The sequence below is a fragment of the Dasypus novemcinctus genome, chromosome 11 (assembly GCF_030445035.2).
Source record: "Dasypus novemcinctus isolate mDasNov1 chromosome 11, mDasNov1.1.hap2, whole genome shotgun sequence".
Taxonomy (NCBI): Eukaryota; Metazoa; Chordata; class Mammalia; order Cingulata; family Dasypodidae; genus Dasypus; species Dasypus novemcinctus.
The window spans coordinates 9494438-9511628 of NC_080683.1; the positions used below are offsets into that span (position 1 = coordinate 9494438).

Genomic DNA, 17191 nt, shown 5'->3' on the forward strand with positions numbered 1-17191 from the left:
AAGTTATAGTTAAGGTCTCCTTATTAATGAAAACAAAATGAGGAAGAGAAAAAAATGCTTAATTGTATTTCTGTCTTACAAAACCAAATTTTTTTTAACCTTTAGAATTATTACCAATTTTGCTTTTGCTACAAAAACATTAAAATATTGTTAACTATATTCCTTAAATTACATTAATTTTTTCCAATGTATCACCACACTCTTGACACTCTGTAGTAAAACATTCTTGTGTTTCTATTAACCACAGTCCTCTACCTTCAAAATCATTGTTACACATTCCCAATATTATCCTCCAGCTCTCTTCCAATCAACATTAATCTTCCTAGACTACTTGTTTCAGCCACAATCACATCCATAAATCAAGTGTCTGTTACATTCATTATGTGTTACTATCAAGTCCAGCCATTGCCACATATTTACATTTGACCTTATTAAACAATATGTATACATCCAGCATCTCCCCCTTCTCATCCCACATTCCATCTTCTTAGAAGAAAGGAAACAGAACATATTGAAAAACTGATAAATTTTCCTAATGGAGGTGTTAAATGCAGCTTCGGTACAGAGAAGAAGACCCTGTGTTTCAGCGGACGACCCTTGGCTGCCCAGCTCCTGTTGGACACTGGTTTACAATGGCAGGGCTCTGTTCTTGCCTCTTGGTCCGTCACTGCAGGCAGCTCCCCAGAGGGGCTTTTTTCTGGGCTGCCCCCACTCCTGGGAGCACAGGGCAGATGATCTCACTGTGAATCTTGTGTCCTGCCAGGTGAGGGGGGGATTGATGGAGATGGAGACATCACCCGCCCAGAGAACATCACTGCTTTTCGGAATTTTGTTCTGGATAACACAGATCGCAAGGGTGTCCACTTTCTGATGGCTGATGGGGTAGGTGATCTTCTCTCCATAGGGTGATGCTTTAGGGATTTTTTATTTGAGAGGTTTGAGAGTTTTTATTTTGTTTTACTTGGACCCTTAGTTGCCCCTGAAGGTGTTAGCTTACATTCAGATAAGAGTGATACTTGTTTTTATTCTTTTTATATAGATTTCCAATGATAATTTTGTAGAGGCTGAGATATTGTAGCCAACTATGCTTGAAGGAAGGTAGAACTTTCATGCTTGTTTCTTCAAAGGGCCTCTGGCTGGCTGCAAGACACGGTGTGGGGAGACATGACTAAAATGAACTAGCAAAATTAAATGGCAAAAACAATTCCATAATTGATTACCTTGGAGCTGTTGACAGCCTGCTTGTGGCAGAGGCTGTCCATGAGTGGCTACTTCTAGGCCTCTCAATAGACTGACAGATGACCACGTAACCAAAGGCAGCAAACAGTTCATGGGAATCTACAGGGAGCTCTAAGTGACTATCTTAGTGGAACATTCAAGGACCCTTGTTCTGTGGGCACCTGCTTGAGGTACAGAGGGAACCCCACTGCAGCTTTGTTCAGCAGAAGTTCTCACCTAGTAATCTCACCTACAGCCTCGTTGTTTTTGCGCTTGCTTCCTGCTCTCTTTGTCCATTTGCTGTGTGCTCTCTGTGTCTGTTCATCTTCTCTTTAGGAGGCACTGGGAATTGAACCTGGGACCTGTTATGTGGGAAAGAGGTGCTCAATAGCTTGAGCCACCTCTGCTCCCTGCGTTGTTGTGTCTCTCATTGTGTTTCCTCTTTGTCGTATCATCTTGTTGTGTCAGCTTTCCATGCCAGCCCGTTGCGCCAGCCCTTTTCTCTAACCTGTCACACCAGCATGCTGTCTTGCTTGTCTTCTCTAGGAGGCACTAGGAACTGCATCTAGGACCTTCCATGTGGTAGACAGGAGCTCTTTCACTTGAGCCATATCCACTTCCCCTTGCTAAACATGTTTGTTTGAATCATTTAACTATTACCTTGGTAGAGTAAAGCCAGGGAGCCTAACTAGAGTCAGCTTAACAGAGGCCAGCCTCTACTTTTATATAGTAGGGATCTCTGCTCCTTGCTGGGATCTCACAAGGAGGAAGGCCACTTCAAGTACAGCAGTGTACATTCTTTGAGCAAATACTCTGACCAGGGAACATGCCTGCTGATCAGAAGAGGCTGTGTCATCTTGGGACAGTAACAGGATTTTATGAGTAAACTTTTGGCAGAGACACATTACTGTGTACATCAGAGTAACATGAACTTCACTCTGGTTACTGGACTGGGGCCAGTTAAGTGGTCTGTGAAGCCATTGAGTGAGCCCAAGCAGAGTATTCACACGGCACTTACTCCCTGGGTCTCATTAGGACTCACCAGGGCATTTCTTTCTCTTTCTATCTTGTTGGGTGGCCTGTGACTAAGCCAGCATTTTGTTTCTGGTCTCCCTTAATCTTCCCTTGGATTTCCATATGAGTTGAAAAATTTTCTAGACCATCTCCTTGGAAAATCAGACTTAGTTTCATCGCTTGGGAGTGCTGAACAGGAAAATGGCATTGATCCCATAAGCTGATGTGGGGCCTAGTGCTGGCTCCGTCTGTAGCAAGCCATATGACCTTGATGAGCTGGTTCTTTAGCAGTCAGGTGGTGGAGATCAGGAAATCTTGATGAAGATGAGGTAGGGACGTTATTCAGTCCTCATCATTTCTCTTTTCCACCCTCATCCTTGTGCTTTCCTTTCAGGGTTTCTCAGTGGAGGGGCAGGAGAACCTGCAGGAGATCCTCAGCAAGCAGCTGCTGCTTTGTCAGTTCCTCATGGCGTTGTCTGTTGTCCGGACAGGTGACACTTCCTCAGCTGTCTCCTTACCCCAGCACTCACTAGAAGCCCTTTTGGACAAGAGCATGTACAGGGGTTGGCTTGGAAATTAAAAAAAAAAATCAATCTGCCTATATCAGGTTACAGGTGGCTAAATGAGAAATTTAGGTAAGAATAGGCTATAGAATCCCCAAAGTCCCTCTAAACAAGATTCCCCATCTTAAATTGCCTCTGACTTTTAATGGACCCAGATTCTGGTTCCCTCATTTTGTCACATTTACTCCCTGAGACGCTCTTCCCTACCTCCTGTAATAAAACCAATTGACTGCTGTTGGTTTTTTTCTGTGATCCAGGAGGGCACTTCATCTGTAAAACCTTTGACTTGTTCACACCATTCAGTGTGGGGCTCATCTACCTGCTGTACTGCTGTTTCGAACGAGTATGTCTCTTCAAGCCAATTACCAGCCGTCCTGCCAACTCAGAGAGGTGAGGCATATCTCTCTTTTAGCCAAACAAATTGGCTAAATATCAGAATAGTGAATCTTGGTGCATCTCCCTGGCATGGCCTCTCAGACTACATTAAAAACCTTGACCTCTAGGGACATGATTAGCGCTACCAGGAGTTAGGGTTCTTGGATCTTTTTGGTCCTGTGATATACCTCTTCAGCCTCTGCCTCCTCCCACAAGTCTTATTTTACCACACTGACATGGGCAACCAAGTCAAAAGGGAGAAGGTGACCAATAATGGGGACGCCTGAAAGGACACGTGCTGGGAAGGGATAAGAAGGCCGCCAAGTAGAGGCACCGCTAGCATCCCAGGTGGTGCACATATGACATGAAAGAAGATGAGGCCAACCAGAAGTTCCTGGTGGCTTGTTAAAGTCACAGATTTCTGGGGTCCATCCCTGGAGAGTGTGATTCATTAAGTTTGCAATTTAGCAGGCTCCCCAGATGATGGTGATGTAGCCAATCTGGTACAGGTCAATTGGGAATGGCTGCATAGAGAGTAGAAATACAACCTAACTAAAAAGGAGGGGTTTGAAGTCAATTTTTGTAGCAGTCTGTGTTGTTTTTTGCACACAAACTTAAGGCCAAAAAGGGAAGCTGTTTAGCCTCACGACCTGGCAAGGAATTGGGTGGGGAAGGAATGTGTGAGGAGGAAGTTCTTGCTCCATGGGGTGATGGGGTATCTCCTGCCAGGTATGTGGTGTGCAAGGGCCTGAAGGTGGGCATCGACGACGTGCGGGATTACCTCTTCTCAGTGAACATTAAACTCAACCAGCTGCGGAACACCGATTCTGACGTCAACCTCGTGGTCCCTTTGGAGGTGATCAAGGGAGACCATGAGTTTACTGACTACATGATCCGGTCCAATGAGAGGTAAACAAACTTGTGCTTTTTTTGCTGACAACATTGGGGTATCAAGGAAGACCAGGTAGTGAAGGATTGAATAAATGATGGGCTTTTGGTATCATTTTGTTAGCTCTGACAAATTGATAACTGGAATTGATCTGTTGGTTTCAGGGTTCCCTGGGGTTTGGTTACCGTGGGGTCCCTTGCCCTGCTCCCATGCCCCATCCCACAGGTGGCAGTTGAGAGCCTGGCTCTCATGGCCCTGCCCACAGGAGCCCAAGTGTGACTGTGAAACCTGAGAGAGAACAGCCCCATCCTGCCTTCCTAGGGGCAGAAGTAATTTCCTTTTAATTGCTTCTGTTTGTAAAAGACCACCATGGCTCTTGCCTTGTGAAGTCCCCTACCTGAAGGCAGGAGATGGCTGGAAAGCAAGTATGCAACATGTTTTGGAAGTTTCTGATGCCACAACTTTTGCCAGTTCATGAGTCCCCCAGACAGGTGATCTGAATGCTAGAATTTTTTTTTAAACCTTCAGTTGTTTCCCCTGTCTTCCTTTTAGTGGCAATAATTAAAAGTTGTGACAGTTGGCTCACTTGTTCTTTAAAGGGGCATGCCTTAGGAAAAGGTTTTTTGAGGTAGTTTAGAGGTTTGCTGCATGGTAGCAGAACTATAGCAGTAGAACTGGACTATACTGTACTATAGTATAGTTTGCTTGGGTCCCTAAGAGAACACCATAGAAAGTGATCTCTTAGGGGGCTGAACAGGTACTGGGAAGGCCATATCTAAGGTTCCAATTTCAAGATACCTAGAGAAGTTTGAAGGTATGAGTGATCCTGGAGAATATTAGAAGATGAAGAAGGCTTTAATCTCAGGGTCATCTTTCTCCTGCTCTTTGCTGCTTATTTATCATAACAGTATTTTAACTTTCCACAGTATACTGCCGCATAAGCTCTCCCATCTGGATAGGGATGCTGGCACCAAAGTGGAGCAGATATTAAGCTTCAGCATATTATAGGTTAGAGGCCTAAGGACCGGCCCAGAATTAACAAATCCAGGGCTTTGTTCTGGCATATATAACATTTCTCTTTGCTGAACCTTGCTGCCATCTTCTACAAGTATGCATGTGTACATGGTAAAGCAGGACTTCCTTTCAGTGCTTTCAACAGCACAGCGTGTTGAAGCAAGCCTACTATCAATCATTGAGGTATAGTTCCTTAAGTGAAATGTAGCTTTTTAGGGTACATTTCAAGCAGTCTTGATAAAGGCATGTATCCATGTAGCATACACACCTATAGAGATAAAAGAAAAACATTTCCATTACTTCAGGGGATTTCTTTGTTACCTCTCTCTCTTCCCAAAGTAACCATCTTTTTTTTTTTTTTTTAAGATTTTTAAAAAAATTTATTTCTCCCTTTCCCCCCAGTTTTCCACTCTCTGTGTCCATTCGCTGTGCATTCCTCTGTGACTGCTTCCATCCTTATCAGATGGAATCTGTGTTTCTTTTTGTTGCATCATCTTGTTGTGTCACCTCTCCATATGTGCAGCGCCATTCTTGGGCAGGCCGCACTTTCTTCATGCTGGGTGGCTCTCCTTTTGATTTTTATCACCACAGTAAATATTGCCTGTTATAAAACTTTGTATAAATGGAATCATGCATTATATATTTTCGTGGCTGGCTTTTTTTTTTTGGAGGTTCCTATCCATGGGAAGCAGGTGGTCAACCACTGAGGTAAACCTGACACCTGCTCCCTAACGAGAGTTGGTTTTTTCATTTGTTTTGTTTGTTTTGGGGAGGTACTGGAGATTGAACCTGGGACCTTGTACAAAGAAGCAGGTACTCAACCACTAGGTCTCCCTGGCTTCTTTTGGTAGCATAATGTTTTTTGAGATTCAATCATGTTTCATTAGTTTGTTTTTATTGCTGAGTAGTATTCCATTTTATGGATATACCACAATTTATTCTTCTGTTAACGGACACTTGTGCTATTTCCTGTTTGCAGCTATTATGAATAAAAGCTGCTACAAGCATTTTTGTACACGGTCTTTGGTAGACATTTGTTTTCCTTTCTCTTAAATACCTGAGAATGGAAATGCTGGGTCATAGGGTAGAGGTGTGTTTAACTTGTTAATAATGCCATGTAGTTTTCTAAAGCAGTTGTACCAGTTCATATTCCCTCCAGCAAAGTATGAGAGTTCTGATTGCTAACATCTTGCCAACATTTGGTGTATTCAGTCTTTTTTACTTTAGCCATTCTAGTGGGGTATAGTATTATCTCACTGTGGTTTAATTGGCATTCCTGTGATGACTAATGATAGTGAACCTTTTTTCATGTGCTTTTTAGCTACATGGTATCTTTTATGAAATATGTGTTCAAGACTTGACCATTTTAAAAAATTGATTTGTCTTCTTCTTAAGTTGTATAAATTATTTATATATTCTGAACACAAGTCTTGTGTCAAATATATGTATTGTGAATGTTTTTCCCTAGTCTGTGACTTGTTGGTTCATTTTCATTTCTTTTTTTTCTTTTAAAAAATTTAATGTAATTTAATTTTTAAACAAATCAATTTTATTGGAACATTAAAGCATACAATTCATTCAAAGTATACAATCTTTGGTATTTGGTATAATCACATAGCTGTACATTCATCACTTCAATCATTTTTAGGACATTTTCATTATTTCAGTAATAATATAAAAAACAAATAAGAAAATTCTTCACCTCTCAAACGCTATCTGTTTTCCTGCTGTATGTTCATTTTCTTGTGTCTTTTGTGAAGCTAATGTTTTATATTTTAATGATGAAGTCCAATTTATCAATTTTTTCTTTTGGTTAGTGATTTTTGGGTTTTCTGTAAAAAATCTTTGCCTATACCAAGCTCATGAAAATATTCTTTTCGTCTAGAAGTTTTATAATTTTAATTTTTATGTTTTGTTCTATGTTCCACCTGAAATTAATTTTTGTGTATGCTGACATAAGGGCTGAGGTTATTATTTTTCCACAGTGATCTAGTTGTTCCTGCACCCTTTGTTGAAAAGACTTTCCTCTTAAAAATTGCTTTGGCTCTGTTGTTGAAAATTATTTGACTGTATATGTATGAATCTGTTCCTGTACTCTTTTCTGTTCCATTTGTTTGTCTATCCTTTTGCCAGTACTGTACTTTCTTGATTACTGTATCTTGAAAAAAGAAGAACAGAGTCTTGAGGTCAGGCAGTATATATGTTCTCTAGTTTTGTTCTTCCTTTTAAAGATTGTTATGGCTAGTCTAGTTTTTTTGTGTGTTTCCATATAGTTTTAGAAAAGCCTACTAGAGTTTTGATGGGGATTACGTTGAATTTATAGATCAGTTTGGAGAGAATTGGCATTTTAACAATATTGAATCTTCTAATCCATGAACAAGAAATATCTATCCATTTATTTAGAGTGTCTTTAATTTCTCTCAGTAAAGTTTTATAGTTTATAAACATAGAGGTATTATACCTTTTTCTTTAAATTTATCCCTAAAAATTTTTTGGGTTTGGATGCTATTGTAAATGGTATTTTTAAAGTTTCATTTTCAATTTTTAAAAAAATCATGAATGGGTATCTAGTTTTGTCAAGTACTTTTTCTGTAACTATAGAAATTGTCATATGAATTTTCTTTATTCCATTAATATAGTAAATTATATTGACTGGCTTTCAAATGGAAAACCAATCTTGCATTTTTGGGATAAACCCCAGTTAGTTAGGACTAGGACACATTATCACTTCTATAAATTGCTTTATTTTGTTTGTGAGGGATATTGGTTTCTAAATTTATATTTCTTTGAAGTCCTTCTCTGGTTTTAATATCAGGGTTATGGTGGTCTCACAAAATGACTAGGGAAGTGTTTCCTCCTCTTCTATTTTCTGAAATAAATTGTGTAAAATTGGTAGGTTTCCCCCCCTCCCCCCGCCCCCTTATATATTTGATAGAATTTACCAGTGAAGCCATTGAACCTGCAGTCTGCATTTTGGGAAGTTTTAAAATTCAGGTTTTTCACAGATACAGGGCTCTTCAGCTTTTCTCCTTTTCTTTGTGTAGTTTCAATGAATCAGTGTTTTAAAATTTATTTGTACGTTTAAGGTCTTGAATTTATTGGCATAAAGTTATTCATACTGTGTCCTTATTATCCTTCAATGTCTGTAGGATCTCTAATAGTATTCCTTCTATCATTTTTGTTGGTAATTTTTGTTTTCTGTCTTTTTCTTCATCAGTTTTGCTAGGAGTTTATTAATCTTATTAATTTTTCAATAAAACAATTTCTGATCTGGTTGATTTTCTTTAATGTCATCATTTTGTGGATTTCTACTGTTATTTTTATTATTTCCTTTATTCTACTTAGTTTGGGCTTAATTTGATCTTTTTCTAACTTCATTGATTTTAGATCTTTTTTTCAAATGTGTATAGATTTAAATGTTGTAAATTTCCCCTTAAGGTCTGTTTTAGAGGAATCTCCCAAGTTTTGGTATGTTTCATTATTATATGGTTCAAAATATTTGAAAATTTCCCTTGTGACTTGTTCTTTGATTCATGGATTATTTATATATGTATGATATTTGATATCTAGATATTTGGTGATTTTCATTCTTATAATTTAATCCCATTGTAGTCAGAGAACATACTCTGTATGATTTTGATCCTTTAAAATTTATTGAGGCTTGTATTATGGCCCATCATGTGATCTACTTTGGTGAATATAGTGTTCCATAAATGTTAGTTTGGTCAAGTTGGTTCATATTGTTTTTCAAATCTTTTGTCTTTTAACTGACGTTTTGATTATTTATTCTGCCAGTTGCTAAGAGAAGGGTGTTAAAATTTTCAACTGTTTTTGTTGATTTATTACTCCCTTTAGTTTTGTCAGTTTTTACTTCCTATATTTGGAATCTTTGTTATAAGCTCATGCACATTTAAGATTATTTTGTCTCCTAGATGAATTGACCTTTTATCTTTAAGAAATACTCTTTATACTTAGTAATTACTCTGTCTTGAAGTCTGTTTTTCTGATATTAATATAGCCATATCAGCTTTCTATGCTTAGAGTTTGCTTTGGTTGATCTTTTTCTATCATTTTATTTTCAACCCATCTTAGTCTTTGTTATTAAAATGTATTTCTTGTACACAGCATATGTATTGGGCTTTACCTTTCTATCCAGTCTGACAGTCTCTGCCTTTTGGTTGAGTTGTCTAGTACATTTATGTTGAATGTAATTATTACCATGTTTGGGTTTAAGTCCGTTATCTTGGTGTTTGATTTATCCTGCCTGCTCTTTGTTGCTCTGTTTCTTCCTTTCCTCCTTTTTTTTTTTTTTTTTGTTGTTGTTGTTGATGGGTGGTGGTGGGTGAATTCAGTATTTTTTGGTATTCCTTATCTCCTGTATTTTAATGCCTTACTTGGATTATTTTTTAACTGTTCCTTTAAAAATTACAATATACATCTTTAATTTATCATTGTCTACCTTCAAAAAATACTTCGTGAACAATATATTTATATAATAGTATATTTGCAATTAATATCTTTTGCAATTTATATAATAGTATATTTGCAATTAATGCCTTTGTGCTCTTGTTTTCATATAAATTCCCCTTTATATTACTATTTTTGAAGTCAGTAGTTTTTTTTTTTAACTTTTTCAAATGCTATTCATGTTATTTTTTTTAAAGATGGTATATATTTTTTTAAGATTTATTTTATTTATTTCTCCCCCCACCCTTGCCGCATTGTTTTGCACTTGCTGTCTGCTCATCTTCGTTTTTTTTTTTTTTTCTTTTTAGGAGGCACTGGGAATGGAACCCAGGGCCTTCCATGTGGTAGGCAGGTGCCCAAGGACTTAAGCCATATCTGCTTCCCTCAGTAGTCTTTTGAAAAGATTTAAAGACACACATATCTACATGTATACGTATATGTATGTGTGTGTGTGTGTGTATATATATATATATTTTTTTAACAGAAAGTTCCTTGATGTTTACTGACAAATTTATCCAGAAAGTGTTCTTCATGCTTCGTGCAAAACCAGTTTTCTATCTTGGAATCATTTCCCTTCAGCCTAAAGAATTTCATTTAGTACTTTCTTATAATGCATGCAGGACTTCTGGTGACTAATTCTTTTGGCTTTTGTCTATTTGAAAATGCGTGTATTTCACCTTCATTTTTTTTTTTTTTTTTTTTTTAAAGATTTATTTATTTATTTAATTTCCCCCCCTCCCCTGGTTGTCTGTTCTTGGTGTCTATTTGCTGCGTCTTGTTTCTTTGTCCGCTTCTGTTGTCGTCAGCGGCACGGGAAGTGTGGGCGGCGCCATTCCTGGGCAGGCTGCTCTTTCTTTTCACGCTGGGCGGCTCTCCTCACGGGCGCACTCCTTGCGCGTGGGGCTCCCCCACGCGGGGGACACCCTTGCGTGGCACGGCACTCCTTGCGTGCATCAGCACTGCGCATGGCCAGCTCCACACGGGTCAAGGAGGCCCGGGGTTTGAACCGCGGACCTCCCATATGGTAGACGGACGCCCTAACCACTGGGCCAAAGTCCGTTTCCCTCACCTTCATTTTTGAAGGCTATGTTCACTAGATACAGAATTTGAGGTTGACAAACTTTTTCTTCCAGTACTTTAAATCTGTTGTTCCATTTTTCTCTGCCTCTCTTGTTTCTGATGAGAAGTCAGCCATTCTTAATATTTTCTAGGATATTGTGCATCCTTTTTCCTTTCTCTGCTTTCATATTTTCTCTCTATCTTTTGTTTTCAACAGGTTGACCATGATGTGTCTAGATAGTGGTTTTCTTTGTATTTGGTCTATTTGGGATTCACTGAGCTACTAGGATTTGTGGTTAGATTTCATTCATTAATTTGGGAAAATTCTCGGCCACTATCTTGTCAATATTTTTTGACTTATTCTTTTTCCTTTGCTTCTCGAACTCCAGTTGTACTTATGCTAAGCTATTTTATAGTGTCCCACAGACCTCAGATGCTGTTACTTTTTTTTCACTTTTTTCCCCCTTTATGTTTCAATTCAGATTTCTATAGACCTGTCTGTAAAGCTCACTGATTCTTGACTCTACTGCATTCAGTCTGCTGATAAGCCCATCAAACTAATTTTTCATCTCTAGCAACAATTTTCATCTTTCCAAGTTTCCTTTACCCTTAAAAAAAAGTTTATGTGGCTGTACTGAAAATTTCTATCTTTTTATGCATACTTTATGCCCACCTTTCACCTTTTCTACTAGATCCCTTTACATATTTATCACAGATATTTTGAAGGCCCTGTCTGATAATTCCAACATTGGAACCATCTCTGGGTCTTATTCCATTGAACAGGAAATGAAGTAGAGAAAATGAGTCACATTTTTATGCTTCATTGCATGTCTCTTAATTTTTTATTAAATGCCAGGCATTATATATAAAATAACAGTAGAGATTAGTGTAGATTACATTTAATGCCCAGAGAAAGCCAATTGTTAATGTAGGTGGGTTGAGTTAGTCTGTAGTTGAACTGGATCTGGGCTTTGTTTTTGCTTTATTTAGGATCAGTTTACCACTACTTTCAGATTATTAAGGGTAGACTCAGAACCTTCCTTTCAGCAGGACTTGGGATTTGAGTGCCTAAAGGGTTTGACTCAGTTCCTGTGCCCTACCCTCAGCCTTCAGCAGGTCCATGCACCTACACCTTAGAGTGTGGTGGAGGGGGTTTCTCTCTCACCTCTCTGGCCCCTCCCCCAAATACAGATAGCCAGTGTTTCCGAACTTCTCTGTTCTGATGTCTTTTTGGTTAATTCTTCTGATAGCAAATATGTATATATATATGGATATATGTACGTATTAATCAGCTAAAGGGATGCTTATGCAAAATGCCAGATATCGGTTGTGGTTTTTTTGTTTTTTGTTTTTTACATTTATTTACACCCCCCATCGTTGTTTTTGCACTCGCTGTCAGCTCTCTGTGACCATCCATCTCCCTTTGTTGTGTCATCTCGTTGCACCAGCTCTCCGCAGCATGGGCTGTCAGCTCTCTGCGGTGCAGGCCAGCATGCCTTCCTGGGGCCTCCCATGTGATAGATGGGAGCTCAGTCGCGTGAGCCACATCCATTTCCCTGTTGATTTTTATAAAGGGTATTTATTTGGGGTAGAAGCTTACAGTTACAAGACCATAAAGAGTAAACCCTCACCAAAGCCTGTTGCCATGTGTCGGAGCAAGATGGCTACCAGTCTCTGCGAGGGTTCAGCCTTCCTCGTCAGGCTCTGTGGTCTCAGCTGCTTCTGGTCTCAGCTGTAGACTGATACAGGGCTCGTCTCCCTCCCTGGGGCTCATTTCTTCCCGGGGCTCAGCTGCTGTGTTCTCTCCACAAGGTCAGCTGGAGACTCTCAGGCTCTCTCTTGTCTCTGGCCCTCTGATGTGTCTGTGGAGCCTTCTCTATTCCTCTGTGTTTTCCTCCTGTGTGTTTACTTCCTGGGGCTCCAGCATTAAAATTCCACCTCTTTCCTCTGCCCTATCATTTTCTCTGTGAGTACCAGCTCACCAAGGGGGCAGTGGCCCAATCAAAGCCCTAATCATAATTTAATCAACGGTGGTGGACTTGGCCCAGTGATTAGGGCATCCGTCTACCACATGGGAGGTCTGCGGTTCAAACCCCGGGCCTCCTTGACCCGTGTGGAGCTGGCCCATGTGCAGTGCTGATGCACACAAGTAGTGCCGTGCCACGCAGGGGTGTCCCCTGCGTAGGGGAGTCCCACGCGCAAGGAGTGTACCATGTAAGGAGAGCCGCCCAGCGCAAAAGAAAGTGCGGCCTGCCCAAGAATGGCACCGCACACACAGAGAGCTGACACAACAAGATGACGCAACAAAAAGAAACACAGATTCCCGTGCCGCTGATAAGGATAGAAGTGGTCACAGAAGAACATACAGCGAATGGACACAGAGAGCAGACAACTGGGGGGGGGGGGAAAGAGGTGAAATAAATATATAAATATATAAATAAATATTGGATTTTGTTTGCAAACTGGTCTGTTCCTCTGGGTGTATTAGGTAGTATTAACTTCAGAGGTTTTCTTTACTTGATTAAATTTTTTAAGATTTATTTATTTATTTCTCTCCCCTTCCCCCCAACCCCGGTTGTCTGTTCTCTGTGTCTATTTGCTGCATCTTCTTTGTCCGTTTCTGTTGTTGTCAGCGGCACGGGAATCTGTGTTTCTTTTTGTTGCGTCATCTTGTTGTGTCAGCTCTCCGTGTGTGCAGCTCTCCTTGGCTCAGTGGTTATTGGGCGTCCCTCCAATATTTATTTTTGGAATTCATAAACAATATCAAACTGCTACTATATATATATATATATATATATATATATATGATTTTTCCCCCCTTTTCTAGTTACTGCGGTCTGCAGATCAAAGCTCTGGCCAAAATCCATGCCTTCGTTCAAGATACGTGAGTGTTGCCCACTTGTCAAAATTCACCAGTTTTAAGGGAAGACCTTCTTGCTTTGCTCTTCCCCCTAAGCTCTTCTTTATTTCATTTCAACAAACATTAAAAACACCTACCCTTTTAACTCATACTCTGCTGTGGTCTGTGAAGGAAGCCATGAACTTTGTCCTCAAAGAGTTTACAGTCTTTGGGCAGGCATGAGAAGCCCAGGAAAAGTTAACTGTGTATCAGAGGGTATAGAGTAGCATGAGTGATGCATAAGGTTCAGGGATCACAGACTAAAGAGTAGGGAATGAGCATAAGGTAATTCTGCTTTGTGGAGGATAGTGACATCTGCTGGGATGGGCTTCATGGGGCCTGTGTCAGCAGAGGAGCAGTCAGAAGGTACTGATGGGTGATTAGAAGAATGGTGTGGGAGACCCTGACACTGGGGTAGTCAGAAAGGCAGCTCCTCCCTCCGTTTTGTAGTGGGAATGGAATTAGAGTCTGTGTATTTCTGAGCTCCCAGCTTCCAAGAGGCAGAGCCATGTACGTGCTGTAGGCAGCCTGGGCTCACGGCAGCATGGCCTGTGTGTGTGCACTGACATGTTTGCTTATGCAGGTTTCCCTTCTGGGGCTCTGAGGGGAGCACAGGCTGGGTCCTTCGTCTCTTGGAGGTTTTAATCACTTGCTGGCTTTGTTTTCCTAGGACCCTGAGTGAGCCTCGACAGGCAGAAATCCGGAAAGAATGCCTCCGACTGTGGGAGGTGAGTGTCTCCCCCAGCCCATTGCTGCTCTATGGCAGAAATGTTGTAAAGAAGAATGAGAGAGACTCCCAACCCTGTTTCCTTAGGGTCTCCCCCTGCCCGTAAAGGTCTACCTATCCTCACAGGATTCCAGGGCTGGGTTTCCTGGCGTTGCTGGGAGTTACTTCCTTGGCAGTTCCACTGCTAGTTTGGCCTGCAGCTGGTCAGAAAACACAAGGAGTGGTGGGTAGGCAGGCCTCAGTTTGCCACTGGAGAAAGGGATGTGGCCTTTGGAATGTGCTATCACAGGGTCTGAAAGGGAGCGTCAATTGGATTAGCCACCTCCAACCCCAGCCTTCTGCCTTCCTTTGTCATATGCCATCTTCTCTTCCCCAGTCTGAATCTGTCCCCTTACCTGCCTACACTCACAGAAAGCCTTGGCATTTGAAAAGCAAAGCTTTCTGTTGTCTTGTTTCAGATCCCAGACCAGGCTCGAGTTGCTCCTTCTTCTTCAGATCCGAAATCGAAGTTTTTTGAGCTAATCCAGGTAAGTTTGGTATCTGTGATGGAAAGAGGCCTAACTATAGATGAGGAAGGAATCATTGAAATTCCTAGATACCTGGCCTCCAGAGGCTTTGTGCAGTCACCACTTCTGGGCTACTGGGGGCTGAGCTGATACTGTGAAGTTTTCAGGTAGATTCTGGAGTTCCCCAGGAGCCCATCGGGTTGTCTTGATGATTCCCATTTTGAGATGTGCTTGTGCTTAAAGTTCTTGCTGCCCAAAGAGTGGTGCGGGCCCTCACGCCCTGGCAAGTCCAGGGTGCTGTGGGATTTGGCTGCAGGAAGACACAGGGTGTGAGATGGTCTGAGGCAGGGGGGGGCTGGGTAGGTGGCCAAGGAGGGCTGCCAGGGTAACTCAGCAGCTGGGTGTGGCCTAACCAGAGTTCCCTGCCCTGTTTCTGGTGAGCTGGTCCTTGGAATTCTTTTGCCTTGTGTTTTCTACTGTCCAGCCTCATTTAAATCTGGCCCAGAGCTTGGGCCCATGTGCTGGTTTTGTGGGGGGGTAGGGACTGGAAAATGCGGTTCAAGATGGCCTCAAAAGAATGGCATTTGTACAGTCTTCAGAATGGGGTGAAGAGATCACTTAACTGCTCTCAGACCCACTGCTGGAGAATCTTTGCTGCAATTTTAGTGACAGGACAGCTTTTATATGCAGGTGACATTTCCTTGTAGCTCTGGTAAATCGATCTGTACTTGGGGACTCTGTGTTCTTTCCTTTCCCAGCTTCTCCTAATAGGTCCTAAAGGAACACTCCAAACAGTTGAAAATAGATCCCATTTAGTGCATGGTTAGATAGAGAAGGGGGCTCAAGGGAGCGTGACCCAGTGAGCGAGCATTTCCTGCCCCTCTCCTAGCCTCCCCCCGAGGCTGTCCCCCAGCAGCAGTTTTTTCTCTGATCTGGGGCTACAGGGCACTGAGATTGACATCTTCAGCTACAAGGCCACACTGCTCACCTCCAAAACCCTGGAGAAGATCCGCCCAGTGCTTGACTACCGCTGCATGGTGTCCGGCAGTGAGCAGAAGTTCCTGATCGGCCTGGGGGTGAGTCTGCAACTGGCTTCCTACCCGGCTTGGGATGGCTGAACGCTCCCCCTCTGTCTGTGGGAATCTGGGCAGCCAGCTGGCACACATGGTGCATGTTTTCTTGGGCACGTGCCTTCTCAGCCAGGGGCCGAGGCTTGCCCTTTCTTGGACAGTCTTTGAGCCAAGTGAAGGTATTTCTTATAACTTCATTTCCTTTCTTCCTCAGAGTTAGCCACATATCATTCATTCTTTCATTTACACGTGTATTTTTGTTTATTCAGCTCTGTGCCAGGCATTAGTCTAGCCCCCTCTGTTGCACTGCTGAGGGAACACTGCTTCTTTTCTTGTGACACAGAGCATCCCAGGCTAACAAGATGATCAGCAGGATAAGCTGGCTGAGCACATGCCGTTGTTTCTTCATGCAGCCACCACCACCTTATGTGGTCATCTCTCTTGCAAAGACACTATCCTTACCCTGGGGCTCTTGGAGTCTAAAACACAGCAAGTGGAAGCCTTGGTGGTTCTGTATCTTGCTGAATTGGGTGCAGTCATTCCTTTTTCTTTAACTCTGACTTATCTTTGTACATAATTTGATCTCTTCTTCTCACACTTTGTCCTTTTCTGCTCTTGCTTTTTCTCCCCACCCTGTGCTCTTTGGACCTTCACTAAATCCACCCCAAACATACACATAAGCTGGATCTTCTTTTTTTTTTTTTTTTTAAAGATTTATTTATTTATTTAATATCCTCCCCTCCCCTGGTTGTCTGTTCTTGGTGTCTATTTGCTGCGTCTTGTTTCTTTGTCCGCTTCTGTTGTCGTCAGCGGCATGGGAAGTGTGGGCGGCGCCATTCCTGGGCAGGCTGCACTTTCTTTTCACGCTGGGCGGCTTTCCTCACGGGCGCACTCCTTGCGCGTGGGGCTGCCCCACGCGGGGGACACCCTTGCGTGGCACAGCACTCCTTGCGCGCATTAGCACTGCGCATAACAAGCTGGATCTTCTTGGAGGGTCACTGATCATGAACTTTTTTTCAGAATTTATTTCTTCCCCTACCCCTCCCCTTCCCTCCCTGCTGTTTTTTTGCTATGTCCATTCACTATGTGATCTTCTGTATCTATTTCTCTTTTTGTCTTCTCATCTTGCTTCTCTAGGATTCAGAGGGATTCAATCCTGGGGACCTCTGATGTGGAGAGAGGTTCCCTGTCAATTGTGCCATCTCAGTTCCTGGTCTCTGCTGCACTTCACTTTGACTTTCCCCTTCATCTCTCTTTTTGTTGTTGCATCATCATCTTGCTGCATGACTCACTTGCGTGGGCACTGGCTCACCATGTGGACACTTCGTGCAGGTATTTGGCTCACCATGTGGGCGCTGGCTCACCGTGCAGGCACGCTTTCTCTTCTTTT

General features: G+C 41.9%; 1 protein-coding gene across 3 annotated transcripts in view; it reads left to right on the forward strand.

The window, feature by feature from the left end:
* The window catches only part of CMTR1 (cap methyltransferase 1), a 51088-nt gene that overhangs the window by 26726 nt on the left and 7171 nt on the right, over window positions 1-17191 (forward strand). For all 3 annotated transcript variants that reach the window (XM_004484077.4, XM_058306665.2, XM_058306666.2), the window contains 8 exons: window positions 764-882; window positions 2627-2723; window positions 3053-3185; window positions 3900-4079; window positions 13427-13483; window positions 14169-14226; window positions 14684-14752; window positions 15676-15807. In XM_004484077.4, the coding sequence (XP_004484134.1) occupies window positions 764-882; window positions 2627-2723; window positions 3053-3185; window positions 3900-4079; window positions 13427-13483; window positions 14169-14226; window positions 14684-14752; window positions 15676-15807 (845 nt within the window). The remainder of the gene's footprint in view (window positions 1-763; window positions 883-2626; window positions 2724-3052; window positions 3186-3899; window positions 4080-13426; window positions 13484-14168; window positions 14227-14683; window positions 14753-15675; window positions 15808-17191) is intronic.